Here is a 21,400-nt window from a genome sequence, read left to right as displayed (position 1 = left end):
CCAAGTATAGGCGGCGAGGCAAGACACATACAACATGGACTCCACACTATACAACAACAACCACAACAACATAGAAAGACAAGGGATAACTAAGCCTCACTAATGGGGCCACATGGGCACACGGTAGCAACAAATGGAAGCGTTTTGTTCACATCTGACCTTTACAAAATGAGCTGTAAATGAAAAATCTGGATTGTGTGGATACCCATGGGGCAAGGCAATTGCTCTAACACGACTATACAATGTCTACATAATTATTAGTGTCATTTTGCAGAAGTTTGGTTCCTTTATTTTGAATGAAATAAAACAAAAACACACTGCATTTTCTCTATCATTTTCAACTGTATCATTTCTACTATTCAGTTTCTATACTTCGAAACTAATGTCAGGCCAGTAGAACAGTTTCAGTTTTCCTCATAGTGAGATGAATTTCAGAATCAAGCTCATTTTCTTCAAAACTTGAACACAGATTTGGTTCTGTGTGAACACTTCTATATTACATAATTGGCTAAAGACCAGATTATCCCCCATGTCCATTTGTTTTCCCCCAGGTACCCAAAAATTAGCATGCATCGCCTTGAAAGGACTTGCAAAAGGCAGCAAAACAAAATTTGCTGTTTTGTCATCAATATTCCTCAAAAGCACTCTGAATGAATATGGGCTATGATCATCTGCTTTAAATTCCTACAATGACAAGGATGTGACTTCTGTATGAAGGGGGTTGACAGAGAAAAGAAGGCAGTCGTGAAGTAATGACTATTATTAAAGTACATCCTCACCGATACTATGTAGAATGACAGCTAACAACAGTGAAATTGAGTAGCTTTGTGGAAATCTCTACGAACCACAGAGAATATGAACATTAACCGTTGTTACAGCAGTTATATGTGTACTTCCAAAGCTCACTTGACCTCCAAATTTTTTATGTGAGTTCCAAGATTTGAAGATATCGCGCATTTCATACAACAAATATCACCCCCTGCAAACCAACTGCAGATGAGCTGGTGCATAAACTCCCACAACTGCTACCTTTTCATATGTGGTTTTGCCTGTTTTAGTATTCAAAAGGAGTTGCACCATTAGATACACACTATTGCACCTTTAAAACAACACAGACTTGCAAATCTCAAACTGTACCAGATCTCAGGCTAAACATTTCAGGACTGATCATAGATGTTGGGATGCCATCTGGAGGTGGGGTTGAAATGATGAAAATGAAGAATAATTTCCAGTTTGATGAAGGCTTTCACCCTCAATATTATGTTTGTTCATTATTTGTATTAAAAGTCAAGATTTCAATCAGTTATCTCAAGGGGTCACGAACAAAAGAAAATGTCACCACATCCAATATGCCTATTCACATTGAAATATAGTCACTTTATACATTACAGAGCATTGGTATCAATTAGCACATGTTATATCTGCTTCCGTGATAACTCCAGGCTTAGTACCAATGAGTATTTGAAGCTTCAAATGAAGTTTTGGTTGAGAACATCAAACATGGACAATAACAATAAGTCTACAACATGTACAGTGTCATGTTTAGATCACCTCGCCATCTTTGATAATAAAAGACTTTAATACTGTATAGCATACATCTCAAGGTATCAAAAAGTGCATGCACCTATAGTTTTTAAGGCTATACATTCTACATTTAATAGAATTTACAGCTTTATTCATTCTTTTGTACTGGCTGAACTAGCAACAAGAAACAGTATAGAGTGGAATTTTCCTGCCTTTCTTGTTTTGAATGCTATTTCCTCATATTCCACATGCACACACACACACACAAAAAAAAATGAGTGCCAGTAAAAATGAGAAACATGGCTAGTTTACATCGTACTAGAAAGATTTCTTCTTTCACGTTGAAAGGATAACATCGGTCCTTTTTCATGTTTTTGTTTTTTGGGGGTTTCCCAGTTTCACACTCAGAGATTAATGGCAGCACCTACATTGTGAGAACATTGCTGTACAAACAAAAGTGCAACTCGAGTGAAATCTTACAACTGTATACCACAATGTGAATGATCCGCAAAATATTGCCGACATGAAAGTTAGATGAAACTATTACGATTCAAGAAGCAGTGGCCATGGTCGAGAGTACCTAGTTCCACAGTCAGAGCGTGCAGTATGTACGTAACTGACACAAAGGACACTCTGGCATGTGGGGGCCCAAATGGGCCCAAATGGGCCTAAATGGCGAACTTCACACCCTAAACAAAAGTGCCTGGTAATGCATAAAGCCATCCACTTCTTTGTTCACAAGTCGGAGGTTGCCACAGCTTCTGACGAGGAGTGAGTTGTGCTTGCGCCCCCACCACTGGCAAGACAAAAAAGCAGCCCCCTCGCGATTGGCGATTTTTCTACAAAGCTTTTTTTATAGAGTCAGCGCAACGCTGTGCAGACAGGCGGGGCAAACGGCACACGTGGGTCTCACTCGAGGGGCACCTTCTCTGAACCCTCCGGGCCCAGGACCGGGTAGATGGGGGCCGGGGGAAGCGGGATGCGGCTGAAATCCAGGAGAGTTGGTGGGTAGGCCGAGTCTCTAGTCGATGCCTGTTTCATGTGAAAAAGGACAAAGGCACAGAAAATTACTTTTTCACCAGTGAACCAATCGGACAAGCCGTTATTCTTTCTCTGGTCAACCATATGTGACCCTGCACCTCAAAACAAATAAAAAGTTGCCAGACATGAATTTTTAGTTAAGACCATATTCTGAAAGAGCAGACTTTAAGCTTTAAAGTGATGTATAACTCAAATCAAATGGACTCTCCTAACCTATCTAAATATTGGAAAAAAAGCACAAACTCAGGAAAAGTGTGAACTGAGAAAAGAGGCTCTGAAGTACAGTGTCTATTCAAGCGCTTAATCTTTACCAAACCGTGCTGGCTGTGCGATGAATGGGACAAAAAACAGGAAGTAAGCCACCAGAGTAACAACAATAAAAGGATTATCAGATTAAACTGCATGCCTCATTAACACATTCTGTCCATAATTAATGCCAACTTTCAAAGCAGTAGCACTATCCTTTCGAAAGTTATTAGAGTTGAAAGTGAAGAGTGTGGACAAGGTTTTTCAGAAATGAAAAAGGGATTCTAAAGACACACCTAATCACACTATTCTACCAAAAAAATTCGAGATAAACTGCTAAAAAAACACACTTTCCTGCCCGTTTTATGACACCAAATTTTAGCATAATGTAAAAGAAGACCCACTCTTTCAGAAAATATGAAAAAGTCAAGTTCGGCTAGGTTGACCCATTTCACTTATTTTAAGTCCTCGCACAAAATCAGTGTGTGCGACTTTATGTTCGTTTTGAGGTGCACGGTCACATATCATCTTTCATACGGCTTACTGTACTTCTAGTGATTTTGAATGACCTCAACATTCCGGTGTTTAAGAATTGAGTTGGATATTTGGCATGCAAACTTTCTCCATGTACAGTGCTGAGAGGTCACATTGGCTTACATGTGTATACATGTACATTGCCTTTCTAAAGAACAAATGCTGGAAATTAGCTTCATGCAAACTTTTCTAGGGTCAGTTTTGACAAAGACACTCCATATGTAGGGTAAATCACTTGCATCCATCTCTATTTTGTTATTGCCTCTAATGACTCAAGATGTTAACATAACTGCCTTTTTTATAAGTCCAATATAACATTTTCAATTAAAGACATTAAAAAGTGAAAAAAAAAAGCCAAACGTTAATTTCTGTATAATTTTCACGCATGGCATTTTGCTAATAGGGTCTACGCAAGAAGTAACTCTAAAAATATCCAAGACTACAAATTCCAACATTCCTTAAGTCTATTCTGCCCAGTTTCTGCATGAGTACATTGTTATTAAACACTGAGGGTAATGACCACGTTCTCTATCCTGATGATGGACTCTACATAAGTATAATGTAAGCGATGGGTTGACTCGAGCCGAAAAGATATGCTATGGTTCCTAGTAGCTACTCAAGGTTTGTTTGTATGCAGGAGTGTGTGTGTGTGTGTTTTTCTTCTTCTTTTTCAACCTACCCTTGTTGTGGAAGTTTCACAGCAGCCACAGCAGCCGAGGCCTGCCATACAGTGGTACATGGCCACCCCGGTCACCAGCAGTTCCAGGCAAGAGATGAGGGCAGCCGTGGCATCATACAACATATGGGTATTCTGCCGGAAGATAACAACAGCCGGTATGGCGATCAGTGTTAAAGGTAAAATACAGCAAACCATGGTCTGGTTTTAAACCAACACAATGAAATTTGGGGCAAAAAGGTCATTCCTGGCGATGTGAAAGCTTGTTGAAAGATTGCCAAACACGTATTACTGTACATATGTAAAAGTAACTAAAAATGAATCCATAGTGCAAACTGAAGTCTACGACAATGACATCAAAAAAGAACACATGAAAATGCTTATTACCCAAGGAAAGGAAAAATTCCCCCCCCCCAACCCCCCCCCAACCCCCCCAAAAAAATAACGACAAATAAACAAAAAAATAATATATTAAGATAACAAGCCAGGTCATATAAAAGCTTCACTTGATAGGTCATATAAAAGCTTCACTTGATACAATGTATTAAGTTAATATATGTACATGTACTTTATGAAACCTAACAGAAAAAGTTATCTATCTCATCTGAGTTCAATTCTATAAACAAATACGCTGGGGTGACAAGACCTCGTATCTACAAAATGTCAAATGTTCAGGAGAGCCAAAATACATGGCGGCCAAAGCACTATAGCGAATGGGATAGCCTTTCCTTTGACATGCCGTGGTGGCTTCATTTTTGGAGTAGGACAGAACTTGGGATTTGGACAGGACATTACTTAACTCATTATTTGACTATTAATCCAAAAAGTCATTTTCACCAAAATTTCAGATACAAGGTCTTGTCACCCTAGCGACAAAATACACCAACAGATCACAGAGGCTTCAAGCAGACTAGTACATGTAATAACTACATGTTTACAAAAACAACAGCAGCGTGACATGAGGTAAGTGTTTTGTAATGTGTCCCTTGTTTACATGTATTACATACAAGTTTGTACGTACTTTTCCTGCTGGACCTGCTATGTAAGAATGCCTAACTGGAACATGCCTAGTATTGCTAAACAAAATGTAGGTTTTCAGTATAGCCCAGTCAAATGTAGAATTTAAAAAAAAAAAAACTTTTATTTAAAAGTTTATTTCCCAACAAAACTAATGACTCCCACATGTAACAAAACTGGCTAGATTGCCTAAAAGTGCATGCATCTTCACAAAGAAGAAAACAAAAATATGTATCTTTGTAATACAGTGTAGGACCTATTTGTTTTTCTTGCAACATTTGCATTTTGCTGAAACTCAATAGTCTGAAGCTTTCCTAGTGAATCAAATGGTCCTGGTACAATGTACATGTACATCGATTGGTACCTGTTTTAAACAGTGTACTGCCATTATATTACTCATATCACAGTGTAATTCCAGCAATACTGTGTCTTGTCAGCAAAACATATATGAAAAAGATGCCCAATCTATGTTTTCTGCCTGGGGCCAATGATAGACACAATTCTCCCAAAGCATTCTTGTAAATATACAATGTACATAGAGCTGTCTCAATTTTGGGCTCGCAGAAGATAAATCTGCAAGTATTATCTGAGAGCTCATGTTTTCCTCTGGGGTCTAGCCTCCTACCCCCTGTGCACACAATGAATCATGAACAGTGTTATAACTAATGATGATAAATGGTGGCAACAAAATGTCCTCCAGGTCCCTACGTGTACCTCCAACAGAGTTGAGAAGAGAAAAGGGGGACATGGAAAGCTTTATTCTACTTAAATAGAACAGCACTAATTCTCCTCTTCTTCTTTGAAAAATATTTGCTTAAAAAAACCAAAGCAAATCAAAACAAATTGAAAAAAAAAATGTTAGGTACTCGCAAAACCACTGCTTCAAGATGTCACAGAGCTAAATCATTTTGTGGTATGTACAGCTGTAGGATAAAAGGAAAATGACTACTTCGTGAATAGCACTGACAGTCCCATTGAAAATCAGTGAAAAGTCTGGGTTGTGTTTCAATAACACGAGATGAAAAAAATCAAGAACCACTATCGAAAGAGCATGAAACCGTGTGCACAAACACAGCTTGCCATCTCCTGCCTTTGGCTCAGCCAACGGAAGATGAGTATAAGGTCTTTAGTTATTGTGGTGCCATAAATCATGTGGCGCTGCATCGCCTTCCTTGCATTGAGAGGGCCAGGCAAACATAAACCTCTAACAAACAATCCTGCACACATATTTATGTTTTATACATGTATACAGACAAACTGAACGCTGACTATTCTGTACAGGTGCCTGATTATCATTGCCACTCTACAGCTACATGTAGGCCTAGTGTTCACAAACACTACTACAATACATTTTTTTTTTTTGATAATATTTTTATTTGAATTTCGTTCAATTTCATATCACAAAAATAAAAACGTTCACAGAAACAAAAACAAAACATTATACAAAGACAAATTGCATTACATGTATACACAAACATTGTACATTGTCTACTCACACAAACACACACACACACACACTCTCACACACTTGCACATTGTCGGGAATTCTCCTGGAGTTGGGGAGTACGTCTCTCTCTCAATAGAACTAAAATTAAATAAATGATTGAAAATACTGATTTTAAAAAATGTGCCTATTGAAGTCTCATAATGTGTAGGCCTATATAATTGGGTAACAGTAAAGTACATCACATACATATGTACATAGGTTGTTAGAAATTCTCAAAAATGTGTAAAATTTGAAAAAAAAAATGCATGCATACTGTCTTCAAAGCACTATTTTAAATAGAGTAAAGTCATTATATGGAGCTCAGATTGAGGGAGAGGGAAAAAAATATCAGTGTACACGGTACACTGATATTGCATTATATACTAGGCTTTGTATTGTACTGTACATAGAGGGAAGATGTCCTTCAGATTTTTATCAGTCTTTACTTTTTCAATTTTCAGTTTAACTTTAAATAACAAATTTTTGTATGTTGCATTCCGAATCACATCTGTATCATCTAATATCTTGCTTCCAATTAATTATTCAAGAATAATCATGCCACAGTTGGACTCTAAACTAGTAACTTTTTATGTGCTCGGGCAGTTTAGCAGGTTAACTTCCCAAGCTGTTTTCTCAATATTCATTTTAAATCCATCTTAACTTGATCTCTTCTTCAGATTGAGAAGCAAAACCACTTTGGTATCTTGTAGAGCACTGTTCCACAGTCCAATAAGAAGGCCATGGGGACAAAATAGGGGATATTAAGAGGGACTCGGAGATCTCTCTTCCTTGACAACTACAGCGTAGTTTCCTGGCAACTTTTGCCTTTGTATGCGAAGAAAGCATGGGCCCCAACATGAGTGTCAATTTAATACCAAACAAAGAACTCTATTTAAAGGTAAAGCTGCAGATTGGCAGATATTGTCTACTGTACTGACAGTGCGATTTGCAGGAAGATTTATCAATGTAGTGCCGTAACTATTGAAAATGTGAGATGGAACATCTCTTATAATCTGTACCACTATAATGTCAATGGTATCAAGTCACTGTGCTCTATTCAAACACACATCACAATAGATGAGCACATAACTGATATATAAAATGATATGGTTGATACTTTCCAGATGCAGAAAAAGACATGTATCCCCAGTTACATACTGAAGATTCTTGAAGACACAGATACAACAGATCAGGAGAGGCTTTTAAAGGTTGTGCTATCTTTGGCAATCTCTCTCAAGTCTGAAAAACTTCCCATCTGAAGACGGCACTTGTGCTCAAAATCAGACTGAATCATAGCCCAAACTTCAAAATACGGACAAGTCATGCCCCGAACTTCTTCAAATAACATCTTCTTTCTTTTTTTCTTTTTTTTTTTGGTAGTTATCTCTCTGTGCTACACTGTATTTTATATATCTCCAAACCCTACCAGCTCTGAGGGACTGGTGTAAGAAGTGAATAGTAATATCTGCAAGTTGTGACTGCGATAAAATGTGATGTATCCTGTACACAAAGTATAACCATCTGAGCTGATTTGCTTTTGTTTTACATGTCTCCAAGACAAGAAACACAATCTTTCAATCACAATCCCTAAAATGTATCAAATAATGGCCACCATAGATCTTTAACAAACTGTTTTGAGCCTCATGCTCGCGAGTTACGATGTAAACTGACAGCTACACCAGAGCCCCTATAAAACCTTGCCTGCATGCCATCCAACACCCCAGCACCAGATGGCATGTACATGTAGCCGAGTATTCTTGGCCTAGCAAGAATAAGGGAGGTGGCCGTAATTTAGAAATGATGGCTTTAGACGTCGCACACCCGATGCACTGCTATTGCCAAGATATGCGAGTGCTCAACTGTTCACAGAAAATTTATGAATGCCATGCGAGGAACTGAAAAAAAGAAATGCATCACCGTTGCCAAAATGTCAGGACGGATAGTTGTGCCATTTTAAAAAGATTTATTTGTAGCAGACATTCTTCTTTCCAATGTTGATGTTGCATCTAGTCTTAAGTGAAATTTATCACACAATAAGCTCCTATTTTGAAAATGAGGCAAAAGAATGCAAATGTATATTGCCAAAACCAGAATCTAGACATCCAAATTTCACAGTAGCACTATTTCAAACAGATGCAACAAGTTCTGTCCATAGCAATGATCTTCATTCCTTTAGATTATTTCTACCAAATTCTTATCTTACAAGAGATCTCATGACAGAAAACTTTTACATCAACGCGTCTCTATACAATTCTAAAAACAACAAAACAGTTTTAATACACAGTAGATGTGTAGAGGTCTTATGATCAAATATAATTTGTGTTTTTCTAAATTCTAAACTCTAAAAGAAAATCAATTTCATTATCAAAGCAGACAGCACTACAGCTTCTATTTGACTTTTAATACTCTCTCAGTGGTCAAATATATACGAACATGTAGTGCCAACAAAATGATACTAAAAAGAGATTTCTATGATGGCTTTACCTGAACATTTCAAGCTGTAGGCCTACAAAACATAGGTTGAATTTTTTACTTGTTTATTTTCATTTATATCAAAGGAGTTGCTAAGTAAAAAAAAAAAAAAAAAAAAAAAAAGGAGAGAAGAAAAAGATGGAGAAAAGTTGCCAAACACATGTACAGTGTTCTAAAAGTCAAAGTGTTTCTATTCTCCTCGGTATTGGCTGGCAGGCTTGTTTCTTTTTTGTTTCCTGTTTCCCGTTTCCTGTTTCTTCAGGTTTTTTTTTTTTCTTTCTTTCTTTCTTTTTTCTTTGCTATGAACCATAGGCTGCATTTGATGTCTTGAAAATGTCACGTACACCCTCAGAAAACAACAACAACAAAAACTGAAAAGACATGCAAGAGCATCAAGTATCATTGCCCACAGCACAAACATGAAACAATACAGTTTCAAATAATGATTCGGGTTTTGGGTAGGATTGCATGCAGGTTTCCTAGTTGGGTTAAAGGTCAAGTATTACGGTCTGTTATTACAATCTGGGATATTGGAGTTGGGTTGGCTGTTTATTACCCCGAGAAGGCAGATCACAATTCTGTTCCAGTATTGAAAGATGTGTACTGTACAGGCAATATTATAGTTTACGAGTTGCCCGATACATCATGTACGTGGATATTTGCAGAAGATTTCATCTTTGTGACACAAATGCTGTGTATGTTGTCTCCAAGGTGAAAAATCACTTTCTTTTCTTTAGAAATCCTCTGAAAGGTGATTCAATCCACAATTCCCCTATCAACACTGTTGTGTTGACCATGGTTTAAACCACTCTCATAATTATTGCATCTCACAAGTTTTAATCTGTGAAATACAAACATACACCGTGTAACCTTGCCCTTATCCTAATATTCACATATGTAAAAAAAAAAACAAAAAACAAACAAACTAAACCTAAAACCCTATCACAACCTTACCCTTACCCTGGGTCCTTGGAGAAAATAAGACCCGAGCAAATGTTGTGTCACTGACCTGTCATGATATTAACAATTTGTTGTTGTTGTTGAATAATCAATAAAATATTGTTGAATTTAAACAAACGGCTATCATCAGCTCTAGCAGAACAGAGAGGGTTTACAGGTCAGAGCGGAAGTGAACCAACTCCCTAAATCCCCAAAGTTGGAGCCTTCTCAAATTATTTCAAAAAGCCTTTCAAAAGTTTGATTGCATGCACATTTACATGTACACTGCTCAGGCCAACTGCTTAGATTTCGCAAAAACAGGCTTGGACTGGGTGTGCTTTCATGATGGTAACCAAATTCTCCTCCGATACTAATATCAAAATGGCACGTGCCTTTGAATACCACATTTGGCTGCAAATGTCATGAGCTTGAAAATGCGCACTCTGATCGATCAATATTCATTGCCAGCGGTCAGATGAGAAGTCTGGTTTGTTTACTTTTAATAGTGGGCAATGACATTCAGTGATACTGTCTAGGTTGGCAAAAGCCGTTTCACAATGTCAATAGCATTTATTCTGCAGCCAAGCCTCCTCTCGGCTGGTATAGGAGGCTCTGAAACCACCTCTCTGTACATGGGATAAAAACCTGATTGGATTGGATTGCCTTTGTTGCATTCCGTCTGTCTATACTGAGCTGACACGCACTGCTCAGGGCTGCTCAAGGAGGCTTCAGAATCTGACCATAGCTTCAAAATGGGGTATAAGTTCCTCTCATCTCTACACAGAGAGTGGACGTGGCTCTTTGCAAGGGGGCAAGGAGGGGTACGCTGTAGGGGCGGGGAAAGGGGGAGGGGAGATTACCTGGATGATGGAGCAGTCGCAGTGATTGGCCTCCATGAAGGTTGCATGTCCCTCAGTGACCACCAGGACGGAGGACATCATGCTCGACAGGGTGGAGAAGAGCAGGTAGAGACCAATCTGAAACGAGAAATAACAAGAGATGTCATGATGATTTTGGGGGTTTCATGATATCTGCTCCTGCCACAATTGCTCCCATGAAATTTCTGCAAGCTAAAGCCAAACATGTATATATTCTACTCACAAACATAACCCTACCAGTAATCCTAATCCTCATATCAGTTTAAACCAAAAACCCTATCACAACCCTAACCATAAGTCCATGGAGGAAATACGACCGAAGCAATGGTCGCAGGAGCAAATGTCGTGTCACCGATTTCTGCCAAATTTTGTGGGTTGGATTATCATTTCGGCATTAACATCCCAAATAAACAGAGAGAGAGAGAGTTTTAGTGCCTTTCATTTTGTTGTTTTGTGTCATGAAAATTTACACTGGATAGTTCTGGTGCTATTGGTTGAAAATTTTGATATTGTGATGGCCCTAGCGCATACATGTACCATGTATTGATGTGAATATTACTCGCTTTCCTGTAAAAGTGGAAATGTTTGCGGAACGGAAATTTCCGTGCATTCCGTGCAACCAGAAGCTAACGCAAAGATAACAGCACACAAATAGTTTTGCATGCCATACATTCTGGTTATTAGTGTCCTGGTTCCGTGGAATTAACAACACACAAAATTTATCTTACCCAGTTGAGCGCGCAAAATTACTCACGCAAAACTATTCACTTTTACAGAATAGGGCATCTACTTGTATCAGACCAAATGACGGCTTTCAGACAAAATGTTTTGGTTCAGAGCTTAACTCACATCAGAGGTTTTAATACCTAACATTAGGCAGATCTTTTAGTTTGGTTCTATTTGGTTCATCATTACTGTGAACCACTCATAATGTAATCAATCATTCTTTTTTATTAATACTTAGATAAGAAACAACTTGCAATTTTTCCATTTTGGTTCTCAATTGTCCTCAATCATTAAATATCTCCTCTCTGAAGAAAGGAAACAAAGTAAACTCTGTATGTGAACAAAAATAAGATAGAAATGCAAACAGCAGTCATACGCAGCCTGACATAGCCTTGGCTAGGACACATCATAAACCATGTGCATCTCAGTTGAAAGACCCTGCCAGGACATGCGTACATATTGTATCTCTTGCTAACATCCCTGTTATGTCTTGTATATCAGAAGGGTAATTTATCTTTGTCTGACATCAGATCTTCAGCGAACATATCTCCTGGCAAATGGCGATGAAACAGCAGACATCAAGAAGCAAGAACATACCATGCATGACTTGCCAAGAATAATGTGCAACCAATCACCACATTACCCTGATAAAGTTGCACACCCAGTTAAAGCTAAGATTACTAAAACAAAAATTAAAAAATGAATTAGATAAAATGGTTTAAAATCAGAAATTTTTGACACCTAAGCTTCCTACATACACTCTGTAGTACTTAATAAAAAAGGAATTTAATTTAAGAATGTTTTGAAATACAAAAACTTTTCACTTTATACAGTATGATGTACAAAACAATGACAAACTACATGTATAGAGTTTTATATTGACTTTTTTTTTAATGGGTCATTACCTGAACTACACATTTGAACATTCCTTTAAATACTGGGAATACATTTATTTATTAATTTTTAGGAAAGTGAGACAAAAAACAAACAAACAAACATTGCAGGAAATCTTACAGTCCAGATACGACTTGAAAATGCCCACATCACAAAAATGATGTGGGCTATAAATGTGACCCTGCATCTCAAAACCAACAAAAAGTCACCAGACATGGATTTTTAGTTACAGCTCTGTTAAGGGTAGATTCTGAAAGATCAGACTCTTAAGCTTTGAAATGATGTATAAATCACTTTAAATGGACTTTCCTAACCTACAGTGTAACTAAATATTGAAAAGAAAGCACACACTCTGGAAAAGTGTGAACTGAGAGAAGAGGCTCTAAAGTACAGGGTCTATTCACGTGGTTAATCTTTGCTATTTAAGCCGTGCTAGCTGTGCGATGAATGGGACTAAAAACAAAAACTAAAAACTAAACAAACAAAAAAAAAGGATGTAAACCACCAGAGCAACAACAATGAAAAGATTATCCGATTATGCTGAAATTACGCATGTTCTATTAACACATTCTGTCCACGATAAATATTAACTTTCAAAGCAGTAGCGTTATTCTTTCAAAAGTTAGTTAGTTGAAAGTGAAGAGTGTGGAAAGGATTTTAAATAAATGAATAGGGGCTTCTAAGATATACACTGTAGGCTACCTGATCACACTACTCTACTGAAAAAAAAAAAAGTTACAGAAAAATTGCTGAAAACACACTTTCCCATTCATTTTATGATCCCAAACTTAGGAATAATGAAAAAGAACAGCTCTTTCAGAAAATATGAAAAACTCAAGATTGATTAGGTTGACCCATTTCACCCTTTTTTGAGTCCTTGCGTAAAACCAAGGTGTGTGACTTTTTGTTGGTTTTGTGATGCACGGTCACAAATAATACTGTACATTGTAGGCAAATTCCATTCTGCAAGTAAGCACAGCAACAAAACAGTAACGGAGCAAGACATGCATGAGTGGCAGGCATCTGGGTACCCAAAGCAATTCAGTTAATTTTGCTCACGAAAACTTACCATGAATGTTTGATTCTTTGAGGTTGACACACCAAACACTCCACCAAAGAGGTATAACTGCAAAATCATGAAGACACATGACAGAATGCATTCATTGCAAACAACTGTGTATGACAAGAATATGATTCCAAGTATGATACATGCTATTAAATGTGTTGTGTGCGCATAGAGTTACTCCTTTTTCTAGTCGCGAATAGTCAAGCTTGCCTTAGGGCTCATCTGTCTAATAAAGAGTACATATTGTACATTACAACCACTGATAATTTGTTCCCTTAACAGCATTCTAAACTGTACATTATGAGTTAATGACTTGTTTCCAAAAACCCCTTGCCCTTCCCATTTTCTCCTTTCTTCCCTGGGTAGTCTTGGTATGTTTCCATTGTCTTACCTACGTATATTGCACATAGTGGTACATTTATAATCATGTTTAAAAAAAATAATAATAATTTTGATTTCATTCTTACAATGTATACACACTAGTGTCCAATTCTACCTTTCCCTGTACAAGTCCAGGGACATCATGTAACCATGATAAAGTTAAACATTGACCATAAAAACAAATTCCGTACTAAATGAGGCTTGTACAGCATATTAGTCAATGACTTAAAGGCTATGTGGCATCAGAAATCTTAAGGCATTTAATTATTCATGCAGTCCCCCCCCCCTTTTTTTTTCATGCTTGCTACCTGCAGTGCAATGCATGAATGGTGCACTAGTTGGATTTATTGGAATTTGTACCCAAAGAAATTTAAAGACACTCGAAAGAAGTTACTACCCTTGTGATAGAAGCTGTGTATTAAACAGTATGGAAATTATCTTTTCCTTTTTTTTTCTTTTTTTAATGATTGTACTCCACATACTGGTTCACTTCAGAGAGATTGAGGATGATTCTTTTACTTCCATCCATTTTTGGTCCTGACAAGATGTTACACATAAACTGATAAACTAATCACTATCAAGAGCAGTTTACTCAATGACTCCTTTTAATACCTAACAAGCTTTGTATCTTTCTTTTAATATAGATCTGTCTTTTCTTCCTGACTGTGAGTGTACATTTGTATTCAAATGGTAACTTGACTTGTTTTGGGGAAGAGTTATCTATGAACTCAATGGAAACCTGAAATGGCATTTATGATAGATTGATCATTTGTCATCTTTTCCCACTGGGTCTGGTAGTAACTCCTTGGAAACACCAAACTTTGATCAGCCTACAAAGATTAGAATTTATGGCAGTTCCAGAACTCACCAGCCCTGCCCAGAGAGGCAAGTCCATGAAATAGTCATGGGCGTGGAGAACCAGGGCCAGAAGGCCCATGATGGCGGTCACAGAGCCACAGAAGATCTGCAGCAAACCAGTCATCTTCCCAACCCTGTCGTTGTAGGGGCGCGTGTAGGGGTGATTGGCCGAGGGGGTGAGGGGCACGTAGCTCCCGGCGGGCGTGAGGGTGCCTCCTCCGACTCCGACGTAGCGATTGAAGGAGGAGCGCGAATCATTGGAATAGCCGGGGGGATCACTAGCGTCTCCCCTCTCTACATCAGAACCACTCGGATTGGAATCCATTGTTAAATCACTTTCTGGTATCAAAACAAACAAACAAACAAACAAACATAATGAAACATTGATAAACTTAACAGATACACATGTAAACATAGAAAGAGTTTTGAAGCAGCGTTAGGCTAAAGACAATACAGTGTATACATCATGACATGGACAAATGTCTGAAGCCATTCATTACTCACCAGTCCACTCTTGTGCAACACAAATGACACGAATGATGACAACTAAAGGGGGCTTGTTATACAAATGAGCCAGGAAGCGTTCAAAGCATTCTGAATAGTCTACCAGGGACACTACTCATGTGGAATAACAATAGACTTGCTCTGTGATTGTTTGCTGCAATGGCTCCATGTCCTTCAGAAAAGGATTTTCATTTCAGCAGCTGTAAAACAGCCCTTTGGAGAGACAAATAGGGTAGAAACCTTGGCCATTTGGTTTCTATACATACAGCTGTAGGCCTACATAAAATTATCTAGCAGCACCACCCCCTCACTTATGTTCATTTGACAGTTCAGTTTTGTATACAAAGGACCTCTCCACAATCAGTAAACAACAACAAAAGATGATTACAATATCAAACTGCTCTTTGAAAAAGTGCAACAGAAGTTCAGTGTGAATGACTTTGACATCGTGTGTGAAGTGTGAACTGAAGTGTGCACTTCACACTATACACTGAACATACTGTACCATACCTGCCAACATTTCAAGATGAAATATCTTACTCCTGGACTGCAAAAATTTTATTATGCAAACTGAAGTTAAAAATCTTATTTTCGATCAAATCTTCAGAAAATACACATGAAAGGTACATGTATATCTAAATATTTTTTAAAAATCTGATTTCTCTGACAGAAAATATGATTTTCCTATTTTTAACGTAAAAAATCTTACTGAATCTGACAAAATCTTACTAGTTGGCAAGTATGCTGTAGGTTGTACGTGTACCTGTACTCTCAAATACATAGTGTAGGCCTTAATTAAGCCTATAATGTGATTTAGACTACAAATTGTAATATAGAATATACAAACTTTTCTCCTTTGCCTCACAACTGTATACTGTACATCCTGTGTAAAGTGCACAGCAGAGTTTATCATTGCTTTTGAATTCAATTCTACTCTTGCAGCATTTTACTTCTAAAGGATTGAGGTGAGGATTCAGCCTGCAATGTTTTGCAAGATACTGGTACTTAGAAACCACTCAATGAAATGTTAAAGAGCATAGAATTTAAGGGGAATGAAGAGATATCTATTAAACAAGGTAAAACAAAGAGATCATAATAAAAGTTGTGGCCTGTCAATTTTATTAGGATTGATTTTTTTTTTTGTGTGGATATCTCAGCCATTTTATGGCGAATTTTCGTCAAATGAATGATGAATCCTTCTTGAAATTACATGTACATGCTCTTTCATATTTCAGAAGAGGTTTCTCATCTCACCAAAAAAAATTAACCTGAATTCTCACCTTAACCAGTACTGTACAGTCCCTTTAAAGTTCTGATGACTACCAAGATGTAGCTGGCTTTGTACGAGACACCGCACTAATCAAGCACCTACGGTACTGTACGATTGGCAGACTAGGAATGGCTATTAAAAGTGCAATGTTGACACAGACTCAGAGTCCAAACCCATCAACTCTATTCCCTTTTCTTCACCATCACCATCATCATCTAAAATATCAGCATTTTGAATTCATGGTGTACTGTATAGTACATGCACATGCTATGTACTGTACAACTGGAATTTTCGCACCATTTGCAGTCACAAAAGCATTAAAGAGAGAAAATGAGTTTGCTTTCTTTTGGATTCAAAGGTTGCGACAAGTGAGCAGTTCTACACCTAGTAGGTAACTGTTACATAACTTGGATGATATGAGCTCTCAAAAATGGGCAGAGCTATGATGCAATAATATAAAAATGGGTAATTTCTAATACATGAGGTAAAAGGGTACTTTTCAGGGATGTCGGGTTATTTCCATTTCCAATGTGTATTTGTACCCGTAGAAGTGCCTTTCCCTTACATTAGAAAAATTGAAATATTTTGCGGTTATAATTGTCTTCAAATTTCCTTTACATCATTGTCCACGCCTGATGTCACAATGTTCGCGTACAGTTTGTACTCCTCCAGCAATGATGTGCAATGTCCATTGATCTAGAAGATTGACCATGCAGAACAGATTTCAAGACAAGCTTCATCAGTATTGCTACAGGGCAGTGGTCTTCTCAAAACCAATGTAAAACAAGATTACATTTTGCAATGCATGGTATGTATTGGGCATTTACAATTATAGACCTTGCCTCTAGAGATGGGTTCTATAGTATATAAAATCAGAATAAATTTTATACACCTTTGTACACTCTATGCATGTGGCTTCCATAAGTCGTTGGCTGAGAATGAGAAGGGCATTGATTCGAACACTTATGGGTTTAGTGGCAACTTTAAACACCCTTATCATTCTAACCCAATAAAGTACAAACATTTTGTCTTGTTGTGTTCTGATCAACAGGTCACAGGTTTCATTTTTCTATAGAAACATTCTATTAACAATTCATGTGACATACACTTGCATGAAGAGTTCTGCAGTGTTAAAGCAGGGCTGCTCACTATAGTATTAACCCATTTTTTTTCCACATGTAGTTCGACCTGTCTGTCTGACCAGTAGGTACCCAGTTTTTCCATCTTTTACTGGTTTATTCCTGAAAAAAGTTAGAACTCCTGATCTGACAGTGATTTTTACTGGTCCTGGACTGTCGGAACAGTGCCAGTGTGCAGCATTGGTTAAAGGGTTACTTGTTTAATACTACTAGTATAGTGTCTACAATACTACTCAATATTCAGCTTGATTGATGACCCAAAACTCTCAAGAACAATACAATTCCAAACTCCAAGAGTCCAATGGGCAGTACCATTCCAGGTCAGTGGATGCTGTATAGAGTGGTAGCGGTACGGTGGTTAACAATCCATCGATCGATGGGGTTATCGCTCAACAAGCATACTGAAAGAGCTGTCAATAACTACAAAATGTAAGTTAAGGTTACATATAAATTATAATACACGTTTGTACTCAGTAAGACAGTTGTAGCCTGTATGTACACAATTCAATAGGCCTACCTAGGGGTATGTCTACAGATAATTGTCTCACTCTGGTTACTGAACATCAATACAAATTGTAGACCTACACAATTTGCAAGCTTACAATTTTTGGCAATCATGCAGAACAGAACCCCCCCCCCCAAAAAAAAACAAAACAAAAAAAAAAACACACAAAAAAAAACAAAACAAAACAAAACAAAACAAAAAAAAACAATTATATTAACTCCAAAATCACAGATCTACTACATCTACAACCTACACTTACACACTGTAGGGCCTATAACAATAACTTCTGAACATCCAATTATGCCCAATGAAGCCAATGACCTTGACCTGTTGTGATATACAATGTACAAATTACAATTTGTAGTAAAAATACTAGACTAGGCCTATGAAATTTTAAAATGAATAGACCTTCACCTCAGTTGTAGTCTAGATGGTCTTTAATCAGACTTTATAATTACTGTATGAGCTGAGATTTTTGCGGCCGTTTTATTTTTGCGAATCACCTTTGAACCGCGAAAATAATAACACACGAAAAAAACAACGCGCAAATAAGTTCAGTTAGACCCTCGCAACCGCGAAATTAACAATTAACACGCGAAAATGTCCTCCAAGTAGCAATTCGTGAAAATATCTGTACGCGAAAATTTCAGCTCATAGTAGTCGTACAGTAACTCGTTGAGGACAGGCTGACTTTGCTTACTGACGCATTTCCTAGACCTCTAGACACCTGCCCGAGTATAACTTACTCGGGACTTGTCCTCAACACTCCAGGTTAAATATCGTTAAATACAAATATTATTCGGTAGTGTGCTGATAGTTAGTAGTTAATACTGCTAGTGCAGGTTCTTTATTGTCAAATGCTACCTTCCTAACGTTAGATCTACACAAGTGTACCATGGCAATTAAGTGGCTGATTGACCCTGCCCTGATCCCAGGCCCAGGGGACGTCAGTGTCAAGTGACATCCCCTAGCTAGAGGCTAGAGCCAGTACCACATACCCCCCCCCCCCTTCTTGTGACATCCCTATCCCTGACCCTAGCAGTAGCACTAGCACTTAATAGCAGTAGAGTCAGTAAAACTATAGTATTTCACTCCAACTCCAACAATCCAAACTCCACACTCTCTCTCAAAAAGGTTCACAAAACAATGCAATGACATTTGACAGCCTTTCCATGTTCTCCATTAAATGTATGTTTTCCATTAAATGTAGGCCTACATCGCCCATAGGTAGGCACCTAACCGTGTTTAACATGTATTCCATGCACTGATTCTGAATTTCATGAATGATCCCAGGGCCAGGCCCAGGGCCGGGAACAGTGACGTCAGTACCACATCACCCCCCCCCCCTTTTTGTGACATCCCTTTCTAAATGATAAATCATATGTAAGACTAGAGTATTAGACAGTTTGTCTAGGTCTATATCGTTGCATTGTTTCAACTCAACTCCATAAACCATATTGTCCAACGCACAATCCAAACTCCTGTACACTCTCACTCAATAAGGTTCACACTATAATGCAATGTCAATGACATTCGACAGCCCTGTTTATGTATTCCATGAAACGTTCCTGCAAATTAATTCAAACCAAAGTTCAACACAACAGCACAGCGAGGGAAACACAACTCACCTTCTTGCCAATTTAATAGTGATAATATAGCCAAGATATCACGTAGAATGTAAATAGATGCAGTAGAGACTTTAGACCCTGGACCGAAAAAGTCAAGTCAAGATGCTACTCCTCTTTGTTCGCTTGTTAAAATGATACGGTGAACAAATCAGAATCCTCCTTGACTTGAGCTAGCTAGCAAGCAGATCGTCAGTCACTTTCCACGACTCGAGACGGGAGGAGAATTAGAGAATATGTAAACAATGACGTTTCGGTCCCTTTCGGGAAATACTTTCTCGAAATGTCTGAACTTTGTCTCCGCCGTGTGTCAGGGATATCAATATTACCTTCTTATCTACTTACAAAGGAACGAGTTCGTGATCTCTTTGATAGCTCTGTATGATGTACCCAGGACAGGCTTGCCTGGTAGCTGGTTTACATACAATGCATTGCATCACACGCGCATCTATAGACAACATGTGCATGCGTGCTTCCTCGGTACTGAACGAGGACTAAGGTCACGGAACAGCTGATTCACACACACCCACGCACAGGGAGCACATACTGTGCATTTGTAGGCACACTTCGTATACACACACAGATTCACAGCCTACAGTTCGGACTTGCCATTTTGCGTTGCATGCAACGTGCTCATGCATTCGAGTTGCTCTTTGGCCCCTGCCCACGTGGGAAAGTTATGATCAGTGGATTCGTTCATTATTATCCAGGGGGAAATCCACAAATGTCACTTGCGCTTTTCAAGTGTGTAAGATAATAATGCTTTCTATTACTTTCTTGTTTCATGATTCAGTATGTCATCCAGTAGATAGAAGTTTTCTACGTACTTTCACTTGATCGATGCTTGAAAACTATGGACATTGTGATAATATTGCTGTTAAATTATTTATGTAAAAATTATGTCAACGACCAGTGCATTTCATTATTACCCTGCGTGGGTGAAATCGTCACGCCTAGCTTGCATGATAAACAAACATCTTTTATGCGCACCAAGACCACTCGTGGACCAGTGCCAGCTGCAAGGGTCAACACGAATGTGTTTGTTGCTAAAAACGACACGAATGTTTTCTGCTAAAACTGTGTGTATCGAGTGTTTTTCCAACGCGATGCAAATACAAATCGAGAAGACAATAGAACTGTAGTGCAAGTGTACGAGACAAGTACGGTTGTCTGGCCCAGCTAAAACCCTCTAAGCTTGCTTGAAAGCAGTGACAAGAATGCATGCAGGCTCCAATAATATTTCGCGTTGTTTAGCTATGTTTTCTTGAAGACACAGAGCTGAAATGTAGGCCTACATTGTAACGTACAACGTAGTTATCTGTATAGATTTATATTGATAAGGGTGGGATTTCACGGAGCACGCGAACGATTTGCGAAGGACGCGAATGGCAAAATCCAGCATTCGCATTTTGGTCTGCAAAAGATCGCCAAACGAACGTGAGGGTTCGGAAGCGTCGTCAATTGTTCGCGAATGTCGTTTTTACTTCGGCGAGAATTTCAAAAAAGTTTGAAATTTTCTGCGAACCTTTTCCGCACACTTGGTCGTGATTTGCTCGTGAATTGTTCTCGAAAGTGTCTTTAAAGCCTCGTCATATCAAGGAGGTACTAGGCTCCTCCTT

At 38.3% G+C, this 21,400-nt stretch overlaps 1 protein-coding gene across 1 annotated transcript; it reads right to left on the bottom strand.

Annotated features, from left to right (window-relative positions):
* Window positions 1–2,418: 2,418 nt before the first annotated feature.
* On the bottom strand, window positions 2,419–19,926 carry LOC140240301 (uncharacterized). The gene is made up of 6 exons (XM_072320085.1): window positions 19,785–19,926; window positions 14,749–15,077; window positions 13,503–13,559; window positions 10,796–10,912; window positions 4,025–4,156; window positions 2,419–2,556 (listed from the first exon to the last, which is right to left on the bottom strand). Exons 2-6 carry the CDS (start codon window positions 15,061–15,063, stop codon window positions 2,434–2,436), a joined length of 744 nt encoding a protein of 247 aa, XP_072176186.1. The 5' UTR covers window positions 15,064–15,077; window positions 19,785–19,926; the 3' UTR covers window positions 2,419–2,433.
* Window positions 19,927–21,400: the final 1,474 nt, after the last annotated feature.

Source organism: Diadema setosum, chromosome 16 (genome assembly GCF_964275005.1).
Source record: "Diadema setosum chromosome 16, eeDiaSeto1, whole genome shotgun sequence".
NCBI lineage: Eukaryota > Metazoa > Echinodermata > Echinoidea > Diadematoida > Diadematidae > Diadema > Diadema setosum.
The sequence above is the reverse complement of the archived record's forward strand: the minus strand, read 5'-3'. Positions and strand labels throughout refer to the sequence as shown.